We start from the raw sequence: 27,720 nt of genomic DNA, 5'->3' as shown, positions 1-27,720 counted from the left end.
GTAAGGAGGTAGCGAGAGCAAGCGTGACATGGGATCTCTTGATTGCAGTCAAGCTGAACATACCATTTCAGCGCTGGTGAAGTCCAGAGCTTGCTATCGCCGGCTGTACGTGAACAACTGGTCACGTTTAGAAAATTCATCCCCCCCAACCCCTCCTCCTGGTTTTGGCTAGCTGTAGCTGGAGCACATTTTAGAGGTCCAGCTTTGGACAACATCATGAACCTTAGTCAATCATTAAATGCCTCTTTGCACAACTGAGTAAGAGAAAAATGCAATAAATGCCCTGTCTTGATGTGTGGGAGACTTTTAATAGCCACCAGTATGTAGAAAAAGCGTCCCATGGATTGGGACTTTTTTTCTTAAGCAAATAAGAGGTCTTTGCCACCTGTCCGCACCAAAACCTTACTACTCACTTGTGCATTATTTTTAAATCACAGATGTGCACACAAACGTTTCTTCCTGTTGTCTTGCTGTTGAGCAGCCCAGAATGTGCACAGCACCTTAGCCAGGTTTTAATTTTTGATCTCTGTTTTCCTCATGGGATTTTGAGGAATTTACTCAATTAGGTTCCTCTCTGCAAAAGCCGGTCTCCTTACGCACCAAGTGTTTCCCTTAGCTGCAGAGCCATTTGCAGTGCATGTATGACTTTGCAGGTGTAAGCCTTAATCTTTTCGAGAAACAAATCTTTTCGTGAAGTCCTCTGGCATTGCATTGCTCTATTTAACTTAAAAAACAAACAACAAAACCCCCCAAACCAAAAAACATTTAAAATTTGTGTAAATATATGGAACTTAAGACTGAATCCTAGTGCTGCGTTCCTCAATGGGTATATAGAAGCTCAAGTAGTTTGGAGTCTAATAATATCTTCATCACCCAATTAAGAAGAGGTGTGAGCTGAGCTGATAAATTTGATTCAAAGTGGGTTTTTTAATCTGTATCTACTGAGCAACATAGACTGAAGAAAAAAAAATGTTTGCCTTAATTAAATTTAGTTTCCTTTATGCTTTTGAAAAGGATCCAGACAAGTTCCAGTTTGGACGTACCAAGATCTTTTTCCGTGCAGGCCAGGTGGCATATCTGGAGAAACTGCGAGCAGATAAGTTCAGAGCTGCCACAATCATGATTCAGAAGACAGTGCGGGGCTGGCTGCAGAAGGTCAAGTACCAAAGGCTGAGACAAGCTGCAATCGTCATCCAGCGCTACACGCGTGGGCACCTGGCACGGAGGTGGGTCCGAGGAAGCCCTCCGAGGAAGGGCTAGCTGGGAGGTCAAGTGGAAAAACATTTCTGGGCACTTGTATTCTCAATCTGTTCCATCTCGTAGACCTTAAACTTGGGGGTTTCATATGAGAAACATTGAAAATGCTCTGCATGGGGTGTTGCCTTTCAGCTCCCTGAAAACAAGACCTATATTGTGCACGTAGGTACCACTATGGTCAAAGTTTCTGTGCTAACGTCAGGACTCATTCCTGGCCCCTCTCTCCAGCTTTATTCGGGGGCAAGAGTTCAAAATTCTTTGTCTCAGTTTGATTTCATATCTATATTGATTTAATTTCTAGGTGCTGAGCCAGGGCTATAGCATAGGCAGCTAGGCTGTAATCAGATGACTAAAGTACTCTGAGATATTTAGGTAGAAGTGTTTCATAGAACTGATATTTTTCTGGGACTACCTCTGACAAAGGGCATTTGGATCAGCCAGCGAGCACTTTGCTAGTTGGTACGCGCTCCTCTTCTGCAGGGACCGGGTTTGTGCCTCCTTGGTATCCAAGGGGGGTTCTCAGAATTGATTTGCTGTATCCTTTGTAGTGAGAAAAATCACTCCACATCAGTGGCAATGGGGCTATTTACAGTACAGAATAGTAGAGCTCAATGTTTAACTCTCTGTGTGCAGGAACCTCAAGCCTTCCTCGTGTCGGTGGCTTGCTGGGATTTCCGTAGATAACGCTGCGCTGGAGAGTAGGCTGCTGGTAGCAGATGTGGGGTGGGTGTGAGGGAGCAGTAAAGCAATGCAATAGCATCCCAACACACAGGTCACCTTGCATCTTGTGCCCCTTATTCATGTCAAATGCCGCCATTTGTGAAAGGGATCGGCATCGTGGAGAATCCAGGGATGAGAAGGTCTCAAATAAGCAAAGCTGGGCAGTTTGGTGACTTATTTAAAACTAAGCACAGATTTTTCTTGTCCTCAGAAGTCCGTGTAGTTCTCTAGGCTCGTGGCTGCAGGTCCCTCTCAGCAGTCTTGCGGCTCACTTGAAGACAAGGCAAATGAGACATAAGCAATGAGAGGAAGGTTAAGGAAAAGGGAGAGTCGGTGATTAACTTTAGCCTCTCCGATGGGCTCTCCATGCACACCTACAGACTTGGACTCTATATTTGACTTTGCATCAGCCAGCCATCCATCTAAGGAGGGGAGGAGGAATCCCTGGTGATGTCGAGGTGACGGGGTATGAGCTAAAAGAGAGGCTGGAAGCAGATGTGCCGAAACCACTGCTGCAGGGTTTCTTCAACTTGATTTTTCAGTTCACCTCTTCGTGCAGGTTTCATAGGGATGGATCTCATCTGAATAACTGCTTTCTCCTCTTTTTGGAAACGGACCATCCCTTGTCCTCTTTAGTAAGCTCTGGTTCAGTGGGTCCTAATGAGAAACCATTAGCCTTGATGAAGAGAATATATAAGCCAATCTGATATGGCTCTTTTAGTTTTGATATGCTTTTCACAAAATAAAGAAGTGGATCAAATATCTATATAATGCTTCACACTGAGAGCAATAAATGAATCATAAATTCAACAAAACAAGCTAATTATCAAATTAAATGGAGGGTTTATGGGCATTTATTAGCCTGTGTAACAGCAAATTGAACATGAAGTCAGTTGGAGAATGGGAGCAACATGGCACGGAGTTGACCACATCCCTCATTATTTACTCTCTGTGAATCGCTTGGGGCTCTGCTCGTGAATGTTGCCAAACCAGTGCACACTGGTTTAAATGTCAAATCAATTTGCTGCCGTTTTCACTGAGTCGGTAGATACCCCATGCGACGCTTGCTTTTTATAGTTAGGGAAGTGATGGAGCCAACCTGGACGTTGATTGGCCCAAGTACGTAAGGCAGAGAGTTCAAACCAAGGGAAAAGCTGGAAAATATTTATTTTTAATGCTGTTTAGCAATAATGAGGTGTGTTGATTTCTAGTTCCAGTGCTCCTGGGTGCCATGGACGCTGTCTGATTGCATATGTGTTCCCATTATTCTAACGGAGACATGCTCTCAGCTGCTCTTTTCTTAGCCCTACTGCTGGGATGGTCTTTCTTGAATACCATCAAGCTACTTTTGGACAAAAGGTTTTTCTCTCGGTCCGGTTTAAAACTCATTACGACAGAAAGGAGTTTAGTTTTACTGCTCACCTTTTTCCTGTGCTTTACAGACTTGCTGAGCACCTGAGGAGGACGAGAGCTGCCATCATCTTCCAGAAGCAGTACCGAATGCTGCGGATCCTCCGAGCTTTCCAGAGGGTCCGCAACGCAACCATCACTATTCAGGCTTTTGCTCGGGGCATGTTTGTCAGGAGGATTTATCACAAGGTATGATTCCACGGAGTGTCTTTGCATTAGAAAAGAGTAGGAAGAGCCTTTATATTTCCTCTGCTGGCATAGCACGGTGATGTGTTTATTGTGGCTGTTTTGATGTTTTACAAAGCTGACAGCCTCTGGTGTTTCTGGAGAGCACACGTTGACAGCGAGCATTGCCATTTAAAGCTGTGCAAGCAAAAATGATTTTGGCAGCAGCACCTCAGCGGAGCAGCTAAATGAAGTTAGTCATTTGGATGCCGGAAGGCATTGTGGAAATCTGGAAATGTCATTTGATCTAACCCATACTCTGGAAAAACCTTCCTGGCAAACCGAATTTGTGTCTGAGCCGTGCTGCAGGTGCCGTTTCCAGTATGGTAGGAAGACCAGTAGGGTCTGTCATGGAAGGCATCAAGTCATTTATTGATATAAATCCCTCTTTAATTAGTTCTCTCCATTAGCTTTCTGTGTTAAACCAGGAGCTGAAAGCAAGGCAGTAAAGGTTTGATGACAGCAAGTGACACAGTGAGAAATTGTCTGTCAGGAAACTGAGCACAGCTTTGGGGAATCTTCTGTCCACTCCTCAGATCCAGCTTTCCTTTGGTAGTCACCTAAATGTATGCTTAATTGTGGTCACGGGGATACTCGAAGAAGTTGGAGGCACGATGGGCCCGGAGGGGAGAGTCCGCTCCTGGAGGTGATGGAGGTTACCTGGACACCTGGTGACCCACCAGAGAGATCAGGGATGTCCTCCGAAACAGAGCGGCTGGGTGCTGGTGATCAGGAATTTGGGCTGCCGCTGCTTTTTCAGCATCTATTTTTTTTAAATCGGAAGCCTCTGCAGGGGAGGTAGCTGGTCCAGCATTTAAACTCTCTGAGATTCCAGGCAACCCAAAATCTTCACAAGGTGTAGAAGTTAGCTGAAGGTCAGGCCTCTCAAACATCCTTAATCTCTGGAGCACCTGGATGTAGGTGTTGGATATAGGTGTCGGTTCAAGTGCATGCTCAGCAACAGATGCAGGGCTGCAGGTGAAGCTGCACTGCCATGCCCAGCGCCCTCCGAGACTTTGCTGTAAGGCTGGAATAGGTCCCCAAGGCAATGCCAGTAGGGTTTCTTCTAGCTCTTTGGGCACCCCCAGCTTTCTCCGTCTGTAAGAGTGCTAAGGCTGGAGACATCGAAAGCTCATTTCAGAGTAACTCCTACTGCATCCTAACTTCACACAATCCCTTTATTCTGAATTCAAATTTGCCAAGTGCAAAGAAAGCCTTAGGGTGAAACAAAAGATTTGCAAGAGAAGCTGATGTGGTACCTTTTCTGATACAGCTTGTCCCAAACTAATAACAGCAAAGTGTCTTGTAATCTTCAAATTCTCCTGCTATTTCTTTCCTCGTAATATTGCAGCATAGATCAACATAAGAAAGTTATTAACAACATGCTGGTTGTATCTCTGATGTGTCAGCCTTCAGTTTTAGAGGGAGGAATTGAACTGCCACCTACTGAAAAGATAGCTGTAGATTTTGGGGGAGAAATTCAATGCAAAAGTGCCAGAAGTTTCACAAAACCAGATATAAGTTTCTAGAAATTGAATCATGCAGGAGAACTGGCTGCAGACTGTAGTGAAAGGACTCCAGGGATTTATTTGAAGGTTATCCACATGACAGGAAATCCCACCAGGACAGCATTTATCTGCAGTATAAATTACCATAATGCAGGGGTGGAACACACAAAAAAAAAATCTACAAACCTGTTCTGGTGTGAGCTATATCTGATGCTGAAGGGGCAGTAAGTTTATTGCTAAGTGTTGGTATGTGTGTTAATGGCTATTTATTCTGCTAGCTATGGATCTTGTGGATCTGAGTACTATTCCGAGGTGGTCCGTGAAGTCTCACTTGAGCCTGGATGTCCCCTGTCCCCATCGAGTCCTCTACTGACCAGCCAGGATCATATCCCGTCATTTCGGGGGCCAAGCAGGTCTTGACTCTTTTTAGAGAGCAGCATGGCTCCTAAGAGAGGACTGGACGTGTCCTGCTGCGCCAGTTGAGTGCGGTGACTGGAGAAACCCCCGAGGAGGGGGGATTGAAGTACCCCTTCCCGTCTGTGAAAGAGGATGCAAAATAACAGCCTCTATCTCCAGCCATCACCCCCTGCACCTACCAGGACACTCCTGCTTGGAGGAGAAGCCTTTTCGAAGGCAGATTGGGAAGTGTTGAGTGCCATGTTGCAGCCAAACCAGGGCTGCTGCTACCTTTGCGGTGGGTGACTTTTCTCCCTTGATTGTCCCGTTTCTGCCCATGTTTTGTAGATCCTCGCGGAGCACAAGGCCACCATCCTCCAGAAGTATGCCCGCGGCTGGCTGGCCCGCACTCGCTTCCGCCGGGTCAGGGGTGCCACCATCGTCCTGCAGTGCTACTACCGGCGCATGAAGGCCAGGCAGGAGCTGAAGGCGCTGAAGATTGAGGCCCGCTCAGCACAGCACCTGAAGAAGCTCAACATTGGCATGGAGAACAAGGTGGTCCAGCTTCAAAGGAAGATCGATGAGCAGGTACGTCCTGAGCTGTGCTGGGACAAGTGTGGTCCTGCTTCTGCTTTACCTCTCTTCTGTTGTCCCTCCTAGGAAGGATTTTATCTTCCCGTAATGTCTGGGAAGGATGTCATGGTGGTGGCAGCCTTCTGCTGCTGCTGGCCAGACACGTGTAAGGGTGGGACACCACCTTGGAAGTGCAGATGCACTTGGATCTTGGCTCTCCACCTTGCTGTCTGAAGAGCTTGCTCAGTAAGCTGCAAAAGCTGCATTGTAATTGTTGGGAGAACTGCCCAGAAGTACTTAGAGGAGGAAGATAAAATGGCAATTTTGAAAGCTGTTGCTTGAAAACCCAAGCCAGCTCCACATGAGATCCCTGTGTCAAACAGGCTTTGGGCTGGATTGTTCCATTATGCTTTCTGCTTTGCAAGCGCTGAGGATGCAGTGTCTGCCACAGCTTGTTGTACTGAACCATGTATCTTATGAATCACGTTAGCTAGAAGGTAAACAGTAAATTGGGTAAATACTCACTTTGCAAAGTAGTTTGAGCATGTTTGTGTTACTAGACGTAACAACTGTTCAGAAGTAAGAGCCGTGATGAGGGGCGAGATGGTGCAATGTAAGCGATAGACGCCTGTGTGGATGCCTTGATGGTCTTACTGTGACTACTTGATCAGAGAGGTCTTCATCAATTGCCACTTGTCATTAATGAGCTGCAGAATAATAGTTTGATTATACACTTAGGAGGAGAGTTCTCCCACCTACTAACATGTGTGCAAGTTACTCTGATAAATACCCGCTATGTTGCTTCCCAGTGCTGTACAAGGACTTCAGGGATGAGTGTAAGAAATGCTGAGTAGGACCCAGTTGTATCCACTAATATCAACGGGGAAATTCATATCCACCTATATCCTTAAACAGCCTTTTTATAGGCAGGAGAAACATTCTCTGTAAGTCAGGATACCTACTTACTTGTAGTACCAGTTATTAGTAATTGCAGTTTATTGTTCTGTTTGAGATGTTGTCAGGGACCCTTATATATCACACGCGGTTTCCTCGCTGCCTTAAATCTCTCCCATCCCTGTATGACACGAGAGGTCTTGCGATGAAGAAGATGAGAAATGATTCTGCATTGGCTCAGATACTGCAGAGTCAAGACAGCCGGGGATTTGCATTACTGCTGGCCGCTTTCATTGCTGTGTTAATTGGCTGCAAAGCATGCACTGCAGTAGAGTCTTGACTTTTAAACCGCGGTGTTTAATTTTAAAACGCCTTGCTTGCATACTTAGATTTTGCAGACAAACCATAGCTTAGGAATGGAAAACCTTAGGCATAAGGTTTTCTATATATTTATATATCAGAAACCTGTTTGATATGACCCTTCGTGTGGAGGGTATTTGGTGGAATTAATTAGGACAAGTCATTTCAGGTCCATGTATTTGGGCTGGATTTGTGCAGTGAGCATGAACGTCTGCGTTAGCTCTGCTGAGCTGCTGGACTTGGCCGTTGAGCAGCAGTATTAATTCCCCCCCCCCCCCCCCCAATTCAATGCCATTTACTGCTAGGGGAAGTGTGGGAGTGGAACAGTAAAGAAAAAACAATCTTTGGTTAATGTGGGCTTTCCTGTTGTGGATTATGAAAGCAGCAGAAAGGTCTACTTTGGGGAAGGAGATGTGGAGAGCTTTTAAGTAGGCAGAAATAATGGGCTGGAGCTCGTCTTGATCTCCCTTAATCTCTGCACAGACCGTTTTGAAGGAGTTGCTTTGATGCTTTCTGTGTAACTTTTGCAGGAAAGAATTGCTGCTCTGTATTACTCGTGCAGTCTGTCCAGTGAGCTGATTTTAACCATCGTTCCAGGACTGACAGGTTTCCCTGGGATGCTTTGGAATTGCTCATGAGCACCATTCCAGTAGACTTTCTTTTCAGTGCGCTGGATTTTTTTTCTGGCAGCAGTGAGTTTGTTGCATCATAGTTTCCCTCAAGTATCTTGATTTCAGTCCTTGCTAATCTATAAACACGACCTTTCAAAATGCCAATTAACTTTTTAAGGGGGGGAAAAAAAAAAAAAAATAGTTGCAGGTAACCCGGAGATGCAGTTGTATCGTTTTCTGACTAGCCGTGGAAGAAAATGTTTCCATTTCTGCTGCTTTAGCTCATGCATGAATAGAGAGATGCAATACTCCGTGTGCCTGTGAGGAAGACAAGATCTTTCTTTGAAAACATTAAAATCTATTATTATATGTCAGCCTCAGCTCACACACTCTAGCATCTGTAACTGGGCCTATTTAATTCAGTTTCTAAATCAGGTGGGGGATTTTTTGCACACATAAGAAAGCTTTAAATCTGCTTTGCTGCAGAACATCCACACTGGACCACTTTTTTCTATCCACACTGGACCAATTTCTTCTTTTTTTTGTTCTTTTCAGTCAAGTGAGGTTTTTTTAACTGTGTATATTGTAGCTGCCTGAGACGCTTTTAAGGCTGTAACCTAATTTAGTGCTATGTGTTCTTGCAGCCAATATTTAGACTCACAGTGAGCTCCCTACACTGTCTCTGCAAGCAGTGGTATCTCTGTGAGCATTTATTGTGAATAAAACGAGTTTGGGTAACAGTAGCGATGAAGTTGTCTCTGCCATTGGTAGCAAAATAAACTCTAGATTGGTTCACGGAGCCTGGGTTGAAATCAGGACTGTCCCAGCTCTGCTGGGCTGGATGATGATTTAGAAGAAAGGAAGTTCAAGTTTAATGGGGTCTGTTGAGCAATCTCCGATTGCAGTGGGGACCAGCCATTTCGGTACGAGACAGTAAATGCTCTCTCATGTCTCTAGTAGCTAATCACAAGAAAAAGCAGTCCTGTGCATTTGTCTTGTATCTGGATTGAAATCTCAGTTGGCCGGCGTGTAAAATCATCTACACAAACCTTGGGACACAAAGCCATGAAACGTTTTGTGTCGGATAACGAGCAGAGACTGGGGGAAGCAGCAGAGATTTGTGAACTGGAGTGATTATTGCCATTCTCTGCAAAGCTTGTCTCTCTAAATGGATCTCTTTGGAAGTGGCTTTGGTCATGCAGAAATGTTAATTCCTTAATACCACATGAACACTGAATTTTGATGTTCACTAATAATTCGTTACAAGGGAGCAAAGGAAAAGATGTTCGTGTCCCTCGTTTACTTGTTTTTCCATTTGAGATGTGTCTTAATCTTGCTTCAGAGCGCTGAGACTGCAGTGAGAGAGGGGTGCTTTGGGAGGTCACCTAGAGAGAGGGGCCAAAAGGATGATCAGAGCAATGGTAGAAGAAATGATCCTACGAGCCAGATTGGGAATCTGAAAGAGACTAATCCCAAGTATGGATGGGGATTTCGGTATCCACCAACTCACCGTGCTTTTGTACAGGGGCCTGTCTGGTCTGGTCTGGAAGAACCTGTGTAGACCTAGAAGATAAAATTTTCTACTTTCATGGGTGGTTTTTTTCTTTTCCAGGCTATAAAGTTCTTTGAAAACTAACTCTGTTGTAGAGGAGCTAACGGGAGCCTTTGACCCTGTTGCAGAGAGAGATCATACTTTTTGGCATTGAAATTTTTTTTTTTTGCTTACTTGACTCTGGTGAACATCTTAGAGGAAGAAGTTGCATCTCAGGATCTGTGACTTTGCACCTTTACTGCTTATCCTGACCAGTCAAAAACTGTCTATCAGGACTTCCCTAGTCCATTGACTTTTTTAAATGACACATTTGTCTCTTAAGACTTTTGTCTTCTGGCTTCTTCTCCTCAAGCTTTTCTTAGCCTCCACATCAACTAAAAACTTCTGGATGGAAGGAGCAGTTTCTCATGAGCTGGTGTAACGCTGCTGGTGACTAAAGCTCTGAGAAACAGCAAAAGGCTAAGCTGCAGATTACCAGGATGCTCGTCTGGTCTGGACAACAATCTCTTGCCAAATGTTTTCCAGCAAGACCAGGAAAGACCAAACCTGATATTTCTGATACATAACTGAAATATCCACCAAAGTCCCATTTAAGAAAGGAAAGCCTTTTGGATCTGTTGTACACGGAGTGATAACGAGCTCAGATCTTTAAAGCTGTATTGAAAGCTTTTGAAAAGGAAACTTTAAAAACCAGACTTGCATTTTAAATTTCAAAACGGTTCTTTTGCTCTCATCATTATCTACCTCATGTTAGCAAAGCTACGTGATAGGCTCTTTACTGAAACTCTTGGTCTGCTGTGAATTCGTTGTCGTTTCTGGGGCTGGCTAATAATGATGATGTTTTATTAGTCACAATGTAGTTCCCATTGACTTTGGTTTGAACCACAAAAATCAAATGAGACTGCTGAATTTTCAGGTCTCAAAACTTGGGAGCAAATCATGGCTACATGCTTTAAAAGCGAGAATCTGAGCAAATAAAAAGATGATTATACTGGCACACGACTTAAAGCTGGGGTTTAGGGAGCTCTTTGTGCTCGAGGCTGCAATTACGCTGCAGTGCATTGTCACCCCAGGTTCCTGCGGGCATAGGAGTCAGGAATAAAAGGATAAACTGCAAACCCAATGTTACGGACAAAAAAAAATTGCAAACCAGTTGCATTAAGCAACATTGTTTGGAAGCTGTAATAAAAGTGTAGTTTTTTGTTTTGGTTGCCAGTGCTACCAAGCGTTGTTTGCCTTTGCTTCAAGTGTAAGATCAATTTAAGAAATACTTGTGTAATCGTTACCAAAATATCATTGAGCTTTTGTCACAGTTTTGAAATTGTTTTTAGCTTTGTAAGCTTTATTAGCAGATGCATGGAATTGTTTGTTATCGGAAGTTTGCTACCCACCATGCTCAAGGATTTTTAACGGTTACTTTTGTAGTGCATCAGCACATGCATGGATCTCGCTTATGGTCATATTTTCTTCTTTTTGGGTGTCGGCTGCAGAACAAGGAATACAAACTTCTGAACGAGCAGCTCTCCACGCTCGCATCAGCCCACTCCTCTGAGGTGGAAAAACTGAAGAAGGAACTGGTGCAATATCAGCAGAGCCACCAGGGTGACGGCAACCAGCTTGTCAGCTTGCAGGAAGAGATGGAGCACCTCCGGCTGGAGCTTGAAAAAGCTCATGGCGAGAGGAAGGTCGTGGAAGACAGCTACGTTAAGGAGAAAGACCTACTGAGAAAGGTACCTCTATTTGTCACATCTCATGTCGTGTAGGTCTCCTGCAGGTGGTCATGCTGGTGAAAGCTCACTCTCCATAAGTCTGAAGGGGAAAGAATTTCTATTCTTTAATTTTTTTTTTTCTTTTTGTCACTGAATGCCCCTAGAATTTGCCTTTTAACCAGGTCATGGGGAAGCAAGGGCGGGTGGACATCCCTGCAGGAGCACTGACTGCCTCATGTCAGGAGGATGCCCCGTCTTGACGCCTTTTGCACTGCCAACCATGAAGAAACTCCCCAAACCCAGACCTGTTTGGAAATAAGGACGCTTAATAACCGTGGATATGCCAGAGCTTCGCGTATATACAGTGATTCCTCGTGGCATATAGTGCAAAATATTGGGGAAGGCTGTTGTAGATGCTGTAAATATTAGGAAGATGTCCTTCCTCAGCCCAGCCTGATATGGGACATGAGGGCTTGGTTTCTGCCATGCAGTCCATGGCCATTCCAGCTGGTCGTAGTGGGTGGTATTGTAGGTATATGCAGAGTATGACCTGTATGGGGACCAACTTGTCCCTCCCAAGCAGACGCACTGCTCCAACACCAGCTAGGCTGGTTGTTACGAACCTTTATAGAGTTTGGAGTTGTGATGTAGACTAAAGATTTTTATTTTTTTCCTCCTCCTTCATGCATACTCCTATGTTTTCTGGACCTTTTGAGGTGGAGGTGGTCCAACGCTGCCAGCATTGTACAAGAAAGCGTTCTAGTGGGAGAAAGACTTCAGAGTGTACAGGTTTTTTGCAAATAAAAAAAATGGACCTTTTACCCTGAATTTCTTTGCTGGCCAGGTTCATTCTGAATAACCTTGACACCCATTCTCATAACCTAAGGCACTAAGGTATGGGTTTAGTTTCCTGCTGCGAATGCTTGTGACTGCTCGGGTTAAATCTATGATCTTTCTTCTTCTGCAGTGACAATTGAAGTGGTTTCTTTGATCCTGCTATTGGAAAGAACTTAGGGCTTTTCTACTCAATACATTGCATAGAAAACGGTGGTTTGCAGCTGTTACTCTAGAATAGCGCTTTTTGTGTGACAACCTGAAGATGAGTTGCTTTTGGAGATTTAAAAAAAAAAACAAACAAAAAAACCAGGTCTGGGATTAGCCACGTTTTTATTATGGTGGAAGGGTGCCCAGATGGGATTCTTCTGGGGCACTTCACTCGGCAGCACCTGCCCTGGCCAAGCTCTCCCTGTGGATAAGCCCTCAGATGGTGGGTTTGGGTGAGGAGCTGTGGGGACTGTGTGGTCAGGATAACTTAATCTGAACAACTGGCACAGCTGAAATGCCTTTTTGGGCCTGCTCCTCAAAAGGCCTGTACACGTGTTGTCTCTTGGCTGGACCACGAGCTGTCAGAAAAGCTGTTACTCCGCTCTTTGCGCATGTATTGAACCCACACAGGGACGTATGGAATCAGCGATTTTCTTTGCTCCAGCACCAAATTGGAAGATCCTTTTTGGCACAGGGCTCAGTTCATTAGCTGGCTGCAGCACGGGCTTTTAAAGCCTGAAAGGATGCTTTATTTTGAAGGTGATGCAGCTGGGGAGAAACTGCTTCTCTTTGTTGTTGATTGCAGATGCCCTTCGAGCACTCAGAAGAAAGGTTGATTTAATGACCAAAGAAATGCTTTCAAAAAGCGTGAAAACAAAGCAAAAGCTTTCCCTTGTTGTCGAAGTGCCTACAGCAGAGCAAATACTATGTACTTTACCATGACAATAAATGGTTTAATTATAAAACAGAGCATTTCTACTGAGCAGTGCAGGCTCCCATTTCTGATATTAGCTTCCAATTGCTCCCTTCGGTTCCTTGTCAGTGGGAAGATGGGGAAGACCTGTTTCCTTCCTGGAAACATTTGTTTAGCCAAAACACTTTCTGAGAAAAATTCTGATAGAGATTTTTGAGTAGTTCTAAGAACTACCAAAGGCGTGGGGAGTGTCATGAAACTGAATTCAGGTGAGAAGCACTTTTCACCTTCAATGTCAAGATTACACCATGGCCGTGGTTGTGGTGGGATGCATTCGCTCTGGAGGTGATACCCAAACTCATCAGACACTTCTGAGTGAGACTGAGATGACAGCCTTAATTTTATCGGCTTGAGCTGGGGCTGCAGCTTCTGCAAATTAGTTATGATTTTGTTAATGAAAAAAAGTCCTTAATCTCTTCCTTACGGTTTTTTCTTTCTGACTCCTTAATTTTAGAATAGCTCTTCTTATTCCATTTTGTGATAAAGTTTAAAACATCAGACCTGGGTGAGTAGTAACAGCTCTTCCTAGCCCTTTCGGTAGCACCTAATCTTCTCACGTGGTGAGCTAGCATGATTCAAAGCCTGGCCAGGAATTTTATTAGGAAAACCCTAAATGCCATCATCCTTTCCTCACAGGATTAGGGGAGGACCGGAGCCAGGTCTCGTGAGCAGATGGTTGCCGTGTAACACTTAAATAAGGGCTGAAGCCCTCACGAGTGCTCACTGCTCAACATCTTCCATAGAAATCCTTCAAAGCAGGTGCAGATGTGTTTGAAGCATCTTCAAAGATCTGTTTCCTGTAGAAAGATGAGTAAGAAGTACAAAAGGTACCGGTGTAGGTACCAGAGATAGAGTTTGTGCTGCTTGGCCATTGTGTAACCTGCTCCGCTGTCTCTACCTGTGTTTAATGGACCGTTTTCATTCTCATTTGGTTTCTGTTAAACACAAATTTTGAATTCCAGCTTGTTTCTGTTTCAAGTGGAAACAGGAATGCTATAAACAAGTTCAGTCACTTAAGATCACATCTTAAAAATATCCGTACCCAATCTGGATTAGAAATTTTTAAACCTGGGAATAATCGTTGTGGATTTTACCAAGTCTTTCAGTTCTAAAATATCCCCCCCAGCACAGTTGAAAATACTCCAAATTTTTGTCTAGTTTTGTTTTCCAACCGTCATAACTTTGTCCTCTGGGCAGAAGAGTTCATTATCAGCACCCATTAAAGAGGAATAGTAAAATAATGCCAGTGCTTTTAATCTTTTCCCTGGTGGGATAAACGAGTCGAGTTCCTCGCTGTCTCATTGCAACGCAGGTTTTCCTTCCCTTCCGTTACTCTTGTAGCTCTTCAATTTTTTTAAGAATTCTTCCTAACTTGAAAACGCTAGTGCTGTTCTAGTGGCTGCACGTCTGCTATGATTTTTATTTGAAGTGATGTATGAATGAAGGAATGTAGTTGGTTTTGGTACAGAATATTAAAATCATGGCTTAGTTCAGAGCATTTAAAACACCAGTAGCTCTGCATACCTTAAATTGTGTTTTCTTCACTTTCTAGTTGTATCTCCAGACTGCAGCATTCCTACTATATAGAGAGGTGCAGGAGATTATAGTCTCATGCGCTGGAGCGAATGAACAGATCGGAGAGCGAGGGGTAGTGGGGTCTTCCAGTTTCTGTGCATGGGATACGACTGCTTCAGTCGTGACTTACAGTAAAATATTTGTTGTGCTTTTATCCTCAGCATTAGTATGTATCTGGCATATGTAGTATTTGATAAAATACCTTGATTTGAGCATGCTTTGTGTGGAAGACTGAAGTCCGTGCTAGGCATGCGTGCCAGCTGGGCTGCCTATAAATTTTGTCTAGTGGTGACAGCAAAATTATTATTCTTGGGCACTGAAAACTTTTATTGTGGTGTGTACAGTGTTGTTTATCGTTGGCATCTTGAGATCCTTCTGCTGCGTGTAGCTGTTTTCTAAGCCGTGGCTAGAGGATGCAACGGCGCAGGCACAGGGAATGACATTACGCTGGGATGATATGTCAGTTTGTTCTCCTACCTGACAGCAGCAGAATCATCCTGCTTAACCATAGCAGCATATTTCACTTGATAATGTGATGTTTTTGTGTTTTGAGATAACGCTGTTGAATGCATCGGAATTCCTGAGGGTGAACAGAGTCACAGGATAGGTTGCTGTCAGCGTCAGTCCAGCCTTGTTGTTGTGACAAGTGGCCTTGCTTCCCTTCTTTTTTAAAAAAGAGGTAGTTAAAAAACAACCCAAAGAACTATTTTGCAGGATTCAGTTTCTGTTTTCATTAATTTTTGCTAGGCAATCGTTGGAGTTAATTGCTATATATGCTCCTGTTGTATTACCAAAGGCACTGGTGCATGCCATGCATCGCTGTACTAGGGGTTCTGCCGTAGTGTGAAGCATTAAAGGGACTATAATCTTATTACCTGAAGTAATGCACATGAAGCTAAAAAAGCCTGAACTATTTAGTATTATTGCTCACATTCACTGTGTCCATCTTAAGTAGTTAAGTGCCATGTTGCTTGAAACAATCAGCAGATTTTTTTTTTTTTTTTCCCCCTCAACAGCAGTCAGTGCTGTGCCTTGAAGATAGCGATGAAGCCTGCTGAGATGTGGAAATAAACCTCTGATTTGATGGACCTGATCACTTGTAGGAGTTTCACTCCTGCAGATCATGGTCGCCAAGTCCGGCTGCTCAGTATTTTGTAAGATTCTGCTGAATACATTCATTTAAGGGAGAAATGCACTCAGGAAAAGAAAAGTTAGTCTCTGTTGTTGCAGTGCAGTTCTCCTACGCTTCAACTCCTGATGTACAAAGGATAACTGGCAAAGCACAAGGGGATAGATCTTTTAAACAGCAAAGAAAGCCCAAACAAAGCTCCCTGTCTCCAGCCAGGTGAAATGTAATCCCTCTGCAGAGGCTCTGACCTGCAGCAAGCAGTAATTCTTTGCCTTGTTTCGTAGCGCATATCCGACTTGGAAGAAGAAAACGCTCTCCTGAAGCAGGAAAAAGAGGAGCTTAACAGCAGGATCCTGTGTCAATCTGAAGGTAAGCAAAAATGCTTATAGCATTGTAATGCCTCGACTAAACGAGGAGCTTAACTGTTCTCCCCTGAAATTTGTTTTTCCTGCGTGCTTCACTGTTAGCCCCTACCTTGAAAAGTGCTAATCTTCCTGCACCCCTTTCCTGGATGTTTTTGTTGTTGTTTTTGCTGTGCAGAGAGGTCTGTTCATGCTGTCCTGCTGGTGGATGGCGAGACAGAGGCTGGTTTACTTGGTGAAATGTGGAATAAAGTACCCAAAAGGGCTTTTCAGTTCAGTTGCATTGCAGCATTTACTGTGGGTGATGTGGGAGGCAGTGAGGCTGCTAGGGGTGGAGGGTAGAGAATAACAGCATCCCAAGATTGCTGAATAAAGGATCCAAGGAACAGCACAGTTAACGATATTGAGCTGTGACAAAGGATTTCTCTAACGTGACAGGAGTCTGTGAGTGTTTTTTAAAGCAGAGACTTAGATGGTGAGACGTACCTTGGGAAATCCCAAACCACGAAAGAAACTCCCGTGTGTATTGAGCTTTTTTATTTTTTATTATCCTTTTCAGCTTTGATTTTGTTGCAGGATTTATAAAGAGCATCATGCATCATTCTGTGGATGTATCTGTCACTGCTCCGTGGTACTCGTGAAGTACCTCTTGCTCTCAGCCCGATGCGAAATAAAGGAATGAAAATAACATGTTAAAAAGAAACTTGCTGCAAATATTGCTTCATCTCTTACGGGAAGCTTTTGGAGCATCGAAGCTCAGGGAAAGCAAGTGGAGGGGTTTTGGTGTTCACCCATTTAAAAGGACAGATGGGGACTATATTTGGCTTGTTTCTCAAAAAGGGGAGGGACCAGATTTGCTTCCAAAAGGCAGTTTTTAACAAAGAAATGAATTTTATTTCGATACTTTCAACTTCTACAGTCTTATCATGGTAAATGGTTGATGGTGACAGGAGAAAGAGTTGCTGCTGTTGATTTGCTCCTACGCCAAATCTGGTGGTGGGAAGCAGGCAGAGAAGTCTTTAAATGTAGTGAGTACCAAAGGCACTTCTTAAACACAAATGTATTTCCATACTGTGCTGGTCTGGTCTTAAGTGGGTTTATGGCTGACCCATGGGAGCTGGAGCTGGCACAGCTGAGTTAAGCATAATAGATCTGATGGTTTGTAGGTGCCGGAGATTTTTCTTTAGCTCAAATGGCAGAGGACTCTGCTCTCCGAGCAGAAGAGCTCAAGCTGTTCCAAATGGTGAGGAGACAGATCTAGATTATAATAGTCTCTAAATATTAGAGAATGCTTGTATGTATTTTAAAGGTTCTTGGCAGAGAGCATTTTGTTAATTACTCAATGTTATTGCACATATTTACAAGAAGTTCATTTCAGAGATGAAGATCATAATTTCTTTTCTTTTTTTTTTTTTTTTTTCCCCTCCTTATTTTAAAGATGAATTTGCACGAAACACAGTTGAGGAAAATATCCAGATGAAGAAAGAGCTGGAAGAAGAGAGGTCTCGTTATCAGAACCTGGTAAAAGAGTATTCGAGGCTGGAGCAGAGATACGACAACTTGCGGGATGAAATGACTATTATAAAGGTAACGAAACTGAAATTATCCCTATTCTGTTGTGTCCTCGACCTGATGTCGGTGGCTGGATAATGTGGCTCACTCATCCCCAAAACACTTAATAGAACTGACATTATCGTGCATTTTGTGCTTGATATTTCTAAGACTGAACTTCTACACTGAAGCCAAACCGACTGTGTGCCTTGAAAAAGGAGCCTGATCTTTCACGCTTCTCTGTTAACTGCATAGAGATATCTGTGAATCTCAGCAAAAGCTGGTTCCTGCTTCTTGTTTTGCTTTTTGTTTCAGTGATGTTCATGTGTAGGTGTTGGGTTAAAAAAACCAAAAAACCCCAACAACATGACTTCAGAATTTCAAAAGCCAAAGTTTTTAGGTTGAGCTTTGCTAAAGTGTTAGAACAACTGTTGAAAATGAGATAATAATTAGAGTGGTGCTGGATTAGGTGGAAGGTTGAGTGTTTAAAGGGAGCCCTGGAGGGTGCTGTGAACAGCATAATCTTGAGCTCAGATTTGCATGTTCGCACTTCACAGGCATCTGGTGTCATGAAAAGCCTTTAATTCATGCAGAATTTTTAAACTGAGCTTCTGTATCACTTCACATTTTATTTTAAACTATTCTCCTGTGTTAATATGAATGTTATGGTAGGGCATAAGAATTAGAAAATGGAATTCACTGTAAGGTGACAGTCAAGCCTTTTGTAAAGGTAACCTTAATATATGGACACATATTTGCTCTAAGAAACAATGCTTCGCGAGGAATTCTTCCTTAAACACGGAATGTATTATGTATCTGCATCGCTCCTTGGCAGCAAGCACCGGGGCACAGAAGAAACCCATCCAACCAGAGCAGTTTGGAGTCCGATTCCAATTATCCATCCATATCAACCTCTGAGATAGGAGACACTGAGGATGTGATACAACAAGTGGAGGTACAGTAAATTGGGCAGGCTTGAGGGGAGGAGAGCCCTGCTCCGCGGGGATGGTTGACGTGGGTCTTGGAGCACATAGGAGGAATGCAGGTTGGACTATAAAGTGTGAGGGATTAAATTGATTTTGTGCTACAGGAATACCTTGTTAATTGTGTGAGAGGGATTGCAGGGTTGTGGTGCTGTGGCAAATGCTTACTCGTTTGTGGGGTCAGATGTAAGTAGGGCTCTAAATATAATTAAGTGTTGTCTTCTGGCCATACCAGCTTAAAGACTGATAAAAACTCATCAAAGCGGTCAGCGTTGTCACATGTAGTTATTCCTGACACCGATGGCAATGACTGTATAGCGATCCTTCTCCACAAGGATACCAGATTTCATTACCCCCTTGCCCCGAGCGTTTTCATTCCAATGCATCTTCATGGATGCTTTGCTGGCCAGCCCAGCCCCTGTAATCAACAGTCTCTTAATGCAGAAAAGAGCAGCATAAGTTATTCCCTGGCTATCAAGAATTGCGTGGAAAAGGGAAATGTGTTTTTTTGCTTACACTTGCTAGAATAGGCTGCTTTTTAAACTCCACTTTCATGACTCGAGAGCATGTGTGGATGACGAATGTTCCTAGGATCTGGCACCCCACCAGCAGGACTGTATTTTGTGTCCCATGTAGCACGCCTGCAGAAACCCCCACTTCCCTTTGTTGGCCACTGTGTTATGTTGCTTTAATATTTCTGAACTGCTGTGAGAGCATTGCTGAAGGCAAAGTAATCAATATTGGCCATGCTCTGATATAAAATATTCCAAGTGAAGCCAATTAAAAAAACAACTAATAAATACTTGGCTAGAAGGGACTCAGTAGGGCATTTTTAATGTTCTTAGCTGTGGCCCCAATCAGCCCTCTTATCTATCGGGCTGTTAAACATTCAGTGATTTATTAAAATGAGTCGACTGTTTATTGACATTAAAAATAGGTGCTTAAAATGGGGTTTGGTCTTTGAAAGTACGTGCCTTTCTTGGGATGCTCCTGTTACCGGCTGTGGCTGGGGTCGGTGCTGATGTACAGTCAGGCCATATCTGGCACTGTGCGTGGTTATAAAACTTGGCTGAGGTCTTTTTTTTTCTTTTTTTTTCCCCCCCCCCCCACTCTCCTGTTCTTCTCCAGGAGGCTGGGATGGAGAAAGCTGCCATGGACATGACCCTCTTCCTAAAGCTACAGAAGCGAGTGAGGGAGCTCGAGCAGGAGAGGAAGAAGCTGCAAACCCAGCTGGAGAAGAAGGAGCAGGAGAGCAAGAAATCCCAGGTAAGAGATGTCTTTTCATTGATGCTAATATTTCATGTTGGTAACTGGCTTTCCTTGATTGCCTGAGGACATGCAATGTAGGACTTGAGGTTTAAGAGTGACAAGTTCAAGTTAAGAGGCAGCAAATCCAGCTGGGAAATTAAGAGAAGCTTTTTTGGCAGCTAAGGACAATTGGACAGAACTGATTTTTTATATTTTTTTTTTTAAATAAACTGGTTATAACAGATTTAGGACAGTATCTTAAGTATCTTGAAAGCAATGAAATGTAGAATCAGTTTTGGTGTGTTTTATTCTGGCTGCACTGATCCCGTTTCCTTCTCTTTTGAGAAATTTGAAGTGTGGACTGAGTTTTGTTAGCGAAGATCAGAACGATGAAGGGGAACGTGAGGGCAGGAAAGCTCTATGGAGGGATCTGGACAGGCTGGATCGATGGGCCGAGGCCAACTGTATGAGATTCAACAAGGCTCAGTGCCGGGTCCTGCACCTGGGTCACAACAACCCCATGCGACGCTGCAGGCTTGGGGAAGAGCGGCTGGAAAGCTGCCCGGTGGAAAAGGACCTGGGGGTGTTGGTCGACAGCCGGCTGAATACGAGCCGGCAGTGTGGCCAATCCTGGCTTGTATCCACAATAGTGTGGCCAGCAGGACTAGGGCAGTGATCGTCCCCCTGTATTCAGCCCTGGTGAGGCCGCACCTCGAATGCTGTGTTCAGTTTTGGGTCCCTCACTACACGACAGACATGGAGGTGCTGGAGCGTGTCCAAAGAAGAGCAACGAAGCTGGTGAAGGGTCTGGAGAACAAGTCTTATGAGGAGCGGCTGAGGGCACTGGGGTTGTTTAGCCTGGAGAAAAGGAGGCTGAGGGGAGACCTTCTCGCTCTCTACAACTACCTGAAAGGAGGTTGTAGCGAGGTGGGGGTCGGTCTCTTCTCCCAAGTAACAAGCGATACGACAAGACCCTCAAGTTGCGCCAGGGGAGGTTTAGATTGGATATTAGGAAAAATTTCTTCACCGAAAGGGTTATTAAGCACTGGAACAGGCTGCCCAGGGAAGTGGTGGAGTCACCGTCCCTGGAGGTATTTAAAAGATGTGTAGATGTGGTGCCTGGGGACATGGTTTAGTGGTGGACTTGGCATGTTAGGTTAACAGTTGGACTCTATGATCTTAAAGGTCTTTTCCAACCTAAATGATTCTGTGATTCTATTTGGAGGATTGCAGATGGGTGTGATGCTGCAGCCTTACGGACACGGATACCACCTTTTGGCTGGATCAAACCTAGAGGCATGTCAGTGCTCGGGAGCTGTGAAGAGAAAGGCCCTGGTGTACCCCACATCTCCACATGTCTTTCGGTTGATTTGGGTTACTCAAGCGCTTCTTTGCAGTCCTGGCTTCCCCCCCATCCAGCAGTGTGTGGCGTGAGCTGATAAGCACTTCACAGACATGTCTGTCAGGCTTGTGTCCTCAGTTTGGTATTGTTATAATCTGTGTGGTTTGGGTTTTTTTCCCCAGTAATGATCATATAAGAATGTAGCTTAAAAAATGGTATAGTAAGTCAGAAATAGCAAGATAGCTGTTAGAAGAATGGGTTCTTCCTTTTCTCTGTATTGCAGGGCAGGGATATTCCTTTGATATATTCTTTCTTCCTTGTGAAAAAATACCTTTCTACAGTTTGGGTGGTTTGCTTGGAAGTCATTTAAAAAAAAAAAAAAAAAAAATCTAGATTACTGACAGCCCAGTGGTAACTTAAGAGTCGGTCCTGACTTGCAATGGGAGTCGGAAAATACAGCTCTCTCTAGCTGCCAGTGAGCTGATGTTTGGTGTAGGGGGCTTTTAATAGCAGATCTCTTGTGTATGTCTTACCCTGCCGTCTGTAACCAAGGCTTTGCGGCTTGTTCAGAGGCCAGAGTGTGGGAGAGGATGCATGCCCTGAAACGGCGGTGCTGTGTGCATGGTGTTGTGAAGCAGTAAAGATGCCCTTGTATGAAATGCTGAGCAAATGCTATCGCTCTTGGTTTCATATTTGAAATTTCTGGGGCTGTTGTTGCTTTGTTTGGGAATTATTTTGTTTATTTGTCTCCAGTGTGAGATCTGTGTGTCTGTTGACAAATGCAGTAAGAGACTCAACAAAAGCATCAACAGTAATTATTTACTTGCTTCACCAGATATTCTTACTGATCATCTCTAGCAATTTTGCAGGAGATACATGAAATAGGAAACTTCCCCAGCCTCTCATCGTTGCGACAGAGGCAGATTAAAAACTTGTTTCCCAACTGCTATGTTGAAGATTGTTCCCCTAATGACTGTCATTGTTTGAAAGCTGCAGTGAGCCACAGTTGTCAAGATATTAACGAGAGATTAAACCATTTTCTCCTGAAGCAGCCTCTGCCCCGCTACGTGTTGCTGGAACTCAGTCTAATGCCAATTAATAACATTATTATGTTTGAGTTGGCCGGCAGTGCTGCGGCAGGGCTGGCTGTGGAGGGAGGCATGCCTAGCCATCCTGTGCCATGTGCCAGTTCCTCTGACTGCTTTTAAATATTAATTTATCTCTCTAATCCACGCAGGTAATTGAAACGAAGACTGAAGTGACTTCGGACCACGAAGATTTTGCATACAACAGTCTGAAGGTGAGTGAGGTGCTCCTCCTTAGTGCTGTAACTTATTGCATGGCTCCAACAGCCCAAACAAATTGTCTGAACATGGTAATAACCCAAAACCTCCTGTAATCGGCTCTTACTATTAGAGATGGCAGTTGGAAAGGGCCTGGGGTGGGCTCACAGATGCTTCTCTCTGGGGCAACATCTGTTCTGCGCTGGTCTACCTGGTCCCGAGTCATCCATGGCGGTAACAAGCCCACGTATGGTGAACGGTGCTTTTTCCACTGCACGTATTCCCCCTGGGACTTTCTTGGGTTTCCTTTGATGTGGCACTGCAGGTCTCAGCAGTTTGCTCTGCAGTAGGTGCGAATTCTCGCGGCTGAAACCCACCGTGTTTCTTGTTCCAGGCTCCAACTCTGCTTCTTGTCCGCTTTCCTTGCATTCCCAAGGTGCCACTCAGGTCAAAACCAAATAAATCTGCTGCATGGATTGCAGTCATAGCCTCCACCTCTCAGCGGCAGTGCTGGCTGACCATAGTCATCCTGCATCTTCCCAGCTATTGCCCTACCCTGCAATTCATCTTGTCCCTAAACTCTAAATCCTTACCGTTCTGCCTCCATTATTTTCTCCCTACGACATACAGAGTGACCAAAACCTGCTAGGCTCCTATGGCGGCTTGTGTGGGTTGTGTCCTCCTGCTTTAACTGTACCCAGATACTTCTGGTCTTGACTGTTAGGCCAATTCTTATGTCCTGCTCATCCTTGCAAAACTAGTTTCTGGGATAGGCTTTGTAAGGAGGTTTTTTTGTTTGTTTTGGGTTTTGGTAGTGAGACCTACATTTCAGATGCTCCTTCTCTCCCTGTCGCCTTAACAAATATTGCAATACAACTGAGAAATCCAGAGGAATGTATGTTAGCCAGGGTAACATCACACTAAACCATCTGACAGTAGTAATACCTATTTTTTGCTATCATAGAATATCTTGAGTTGGAAGGACCCATAAGGATCATCATGATCTCCTCAGAAGGATGCAAAAAAGCAGAAACTAGAGATGGAAAGGATGTATGTTCAACCCTCACTAAGAGTATACCGCTAGCAGTAGTTTTTTCTGGCGCTTAGTCCATCCAATTTTAGTCTCTGAACAATATTTTTGTTGTGCTTGCTAGACAAGCTGCTTGTGATTGAGGGAAACCCTGCTGAGTTTCATTAGTACCTCTGCACAGCCCATTGGAGTGGAAGCATGGCAGGAGCTTTAAGATCATTGCCCAAGTGTCTTCCAGTTGGTTAAATGTGGCTGTGGAAGTTTTAAGTTTCTTGACCTTGTAAAGCAAAGTGAAGTTGCAGTTTGGAAGGGGAAAACCCAGCAGATGAGAACCGCCACCTTCTTAAATGGCTTCTGGAGTTCTGACTTCTGTTTGAGTTCACAAATTGTGTTTTATTCAAGTTTTAACCCAGGAAGTTCAGAATGGAAATGTTAATTTTGGATTTTCCTACTGTCTACGTTCCTAACATACTAACACGTAGTCCTACATGCCTAACAAACCTTAATAACTCTGTATTAATACCATTTCATAAGAATAGGTAGCACGTGTTACAAAAAAAAGCAGTGTTCTTTAACCTTTAGCCTACAACAGGTAGAAAAAGAACTTGAAAGGAAACACATCTCAGAGTTAGTTTTTAGTGGCGTTGCACTGCAAGAGTTTCTCCTTAAGGGTTCTCCAGCACAAGGTTCTTGCTGGAGTTGCAGGAAAATGAGCTGAGGGTTGCAACAAGGAAGAACCAGGACTAAGAGCTTGCTTTAACGCAGTGCAGACCTGCACAGACCCGCTGTAGCACGTGGTATTTTGGGTACTGGCATGTTGGGTGACTGTCAGTCTGGGAAGAGCTGAGGTCCCTGTGAAAAGCAAGGAGCAGTTGCTTCAAATGCCATAGTGAGAAGCAACCCCTAGTCCTAAAAGAAAGGATTTTGCGTTCCCTATAGGTGGGTTGGCCTGAGAGGAACTGCTGAAAAAGAGAGACAAATACAGCTCACTGGTGTTTTCCCCACTTCTGAATGTAGGACACTGCCTGAAGTCTCTATCTGCAATGACGGAGTGACTTACTGCTGATTTTGAGTGCTGCTTTTCCCTCCTTCCCCCATGACAGCTGCTTCTGTGACTATAACAAAGCTCTTCCTCTCTTCTCTCTAGTTCTCCTGCTAATTTGTTTCTCAAATATTTATACTGTCTCTGGCTCCTTCAAGAGTCTTGTGTAATTAGATTTATTTTTCCTTTTTGTCAGCTTAAAAAGTCTTTATCTTGGGGAACTAGGCTGAGGTGTCTGAAAACTTACGTGCAGCAAACTCTTCCTGTGGATGCTCTTGAGTGGTCCATGAGATACCAGCTTATGGAGGAGGAAGGGATGTTGGCTTTGATGCACCACTGATGCACTATCTTTTGGAAACTGAGACTCCTTAGCCAGTTTAGAAAGGTTTCAGAAGGTTTTGGAAAGGTGGCTGCAGTGTCTTTTCAGAAACCAGTGTATTTCCCTGAAATGAATACAAATTTTTGAGGTATGAAGACTGTTACTGGTGCAGCTGAACAGCTCATCGTGGTGTAGGAGCTCCTCCCCCACTAGATGGGGGAAGAGATGCTTGGATAAGGTCATGAGTGACCCAGGGTTTGGTTTTGATAAATATGAGTAAAAAATATAGAAATACAATAAAAATGTAAATATATTTATAAGTATATGCATTATTTTACAATAATGCATACAAATATCAGTTTAGCTAAACATAATCAATATGGCTATTGCTGAAGAGCAGGTTTCGTTGGGGGTTAAGGAGGTTTCTGGGTCTTGTTCAGTACTTTGTGACCTGAGTCTTCACTGCCTTCTGTTCACTTTTGGGTCCCGTTCAAGATATTTTTGACGTGCACGGCGCCTCGAGTGGGACAATACAAGGTGTGGATGTGAGTGGATGGCCAGGCGGACTTGGTTTTTGCAACCAACACGTGGTCTGCTACTTCCTACGTGTCTACTGTCATCCAGCTTTGTGTCTCGGTCTAATTGTCCTGCACTGTCACGGCACAGGATGTCACTGCCACCCACGATGGCAGGGATTTGCCTTTGGGATTAGCTTTTGGTGGGGATCTTGTTCTCGGTGCAGATTTTGATGGAGGGAAGCGAGTGAGGCACAGTCCTTCCTTAGAGAGGCTCATTTGGATAAGGGTTGGTTGTTTCTTTTTGTAACACTGCAAAGAAATGTGAGAAATTTGGGCTAACACTGATATATTCACAGCAGGCATAAATTGTGTCCTTTGTAATGGATAAATAGAGTAGATACTGTCCCAAAGTACGCCCAGCCAGGTGTTTGGTTAGCCATGAGGCAGGGCTGGAGAGATGTGAAACATCTCCCTGGTGGGAGTCATGTCCTTGAGTCATGCCTGTACAACAAAAAGTTCCCCAGTGAAAAATGTATTTTCCGGCTTGTTTTTTCAGGCTGGGAAAGTGGGAGTGGGAGTGAAAGCACCAAGGCGTCCTTGCCCTGACTTTGTGTTCCTAGCAGGAGCACAATGCATAATTTGATTTCTCGCTCTTCGCATGGCTGGGATGTTTCTTTCATCATACGATGAGCTTCTAGAGGATTTTATTTTCTTTTCCGATCGAGTACCAGATATAGAAGAGAGGGCAAATTCTTGGCATGGCAGTGCTAACCTCTCATTTACACAGGCTCATGCTTCACCCAGCCCTGCTATATAAGCCCCTTCCTAAAGAGTGAGGCTATTTCCATCACCGTTAGTGCTTGGGTACCCCTTTCACACCTCCATAATGCTGTACATGTTGGGACAAGTGTGAGTTCAAGTTCAGGATGTTCTGACTGTATAATTTGTCAAATAAATCTGAGAAAGAGCATTTCTCACAGCACAAGTAGAAATCTCCCTTTCCACGTTCAAAGCATTTTATTTTAGCTTCTGTTCTGCCGTCACTGATGCTGGTGCAAAAAGGGTGTATGGGCTGGGGACAATAGACGTCTCGCCCGTGTCTATAGATATTTTAACATTGCTCCACGAAATCCACCGAGAAAGGAGTAGGGAATGAATTTAAATGTACACTCTGAAAGGAGTCCAGGGCTTGGGCTCTTGGAGCAGGGTTGTCGGTTATTGCTTTCTTTCCTGATCTTCCTGGCTTTGTTTCTAACCAGAGCATAGCTTGATATGACCAGTCCCTGGAGTTAGCAGTGTGGCTGACCCATTTAAAAAAAAAAAAAAGAGGAGGAGGAAGGGAAGGAGAAAGAAAACCCAGGGGTCTTATCCAGCAAATAACGGAAATCACAGAAGAGCCATTTGTGTAGAAAAACAGGTAATCGCTTTCATCTTGCCCTTCACCTGTCTCTGAGCATGATCAGAAGAGAGCGGAAAGCGAGTCGATGCTTTAGCCACGCGGCAAGAAGAGTTAAACCCAGTTTGGTATCGATTCCCCACAGCGCGCACACTTTTCAAACTCTTGTTTTAAAACCAGTTATAGAAAAGCCAGTGTCTCATACGCTCCCTCTGCTGAGCTGTGGTTAATGTGGATGTGGAGGAATTGCCGGATCTAATGCATTTCTTATCCTTTTTTTTTTTTTAAATGACAGATGGTATAAAGTACCTGAATATGCTCCGTAACTGATGGTGTTTGTTCAGCTAGGAGTATGCTGGCTGTCCAGATGCCAGATCAGCTATTCTGTTCACACCTCTGCTGTGATAAGGCATGCTAATTATAATTTGTAAGGATTTATAATTATAACACCCGTTTCCTATGGAAACGAGGTTTACACAGCTGTGCTAGCTACACACTGTATAAATTGTATAAATTGCCCCATCCCCCCAGCCATTTTTGGATTTGTTAGCTCGCCTCAGCCGAAGCTGATAATGAAGCAGATATCCCATAGATAAGAGGGATTGTGCAAGAAAGCTGTGGAAAGGGTCAAAAGGCAGCGGGGAGAGGGAAGCAGCTGGATCTCGGTGGGGAAAGAGCTTGTGCTATTGTAGAGACTAGAGAATCCACATGGATGGCGGTCGGTTCCTACGAAAGAGCTGATCCCAAATCAGTCAGACACCAGACTTTGTCAGCTTGCTTGCAGGCATCTCTGGTTTTTCCATGCGATAGTCAGTTGATGTTCCCATTTGTCCTGGTTTCGGCTGGGATAGAGTTAATTTTCGTGCTAGTAGCTGGTACAGTGCTGTGTTTTGGATTTAGTGTGAGAATAATGTTGATAGCACGCTAAT

The 27,720-nt window shown here is 44.1% G+C and overlaps 1 protein-coding gene across 2 annotated transcripts in view; it reads left to right on the top strand.

Moving 5' to 3' along the window:
- MYO5B (myosin VB) overlaps positions 1–27,720 on the top strand; it is a 155,972-nt gene that overhangs the window by 101,380 nt on the left and 26,872 nt on the right. For both annotated transcript variants that reach the window (XM_050912846.1, XM_050912847.1), the window contains exons 19-27: positions 1,015–1,226; positions 3,420–3,576; positions 5,865–6,104; positions 10,997–11,236; positions 16,002–16,086; positions 17,518–17,666; positions 18,466–18,585; positions 19,742–19,879; positions 22,441–22,503. In XM_050912846.1, coding sequence (XP_050768803.1) covers positions 1,015–1,226; positions 3,420–3,576; positions 5,865–6,104; positions 10,997–11,236; positions 16,002–16,086; positions 17,518–17,666; positions 18,466–18,585; positions 19,742–19,879; positions 22,441–22,503 — 1,404 coding nt within the window. The remainder of the gene's footprint in view (positions 1–1,014; positions 1,227–3,419; positions 3,577–5,864; positions 6,105–10,996; positions 11,237–16,001; positions 16,087–17,517; positions 17,667–18,465; positions 18,586–19,741; positions 19,880–22,440; positions 22,504–27,720) is intronic.

This window comes from Gymnogyps californianus, chromosome Z, assembly GCF_018139145.2.
Source record: "Gymnogyps californianus isolate 813 chromosome Z, ASM1813914v2, whole genome shotgun sequence".
Classification (NCBI taxonomy): domain Eukaryota; kingdom Metazoa; phylum Chordata; class Aves; order Accipitriformes; family Cathartidae; genus Gymnogyps; species Gymnogyps californianus.
The sequence above is the reverse complement of the archived record's forward strand: the minus strand, read 5'-3'. Positions and strand labels throughout refer to the sequence as shown.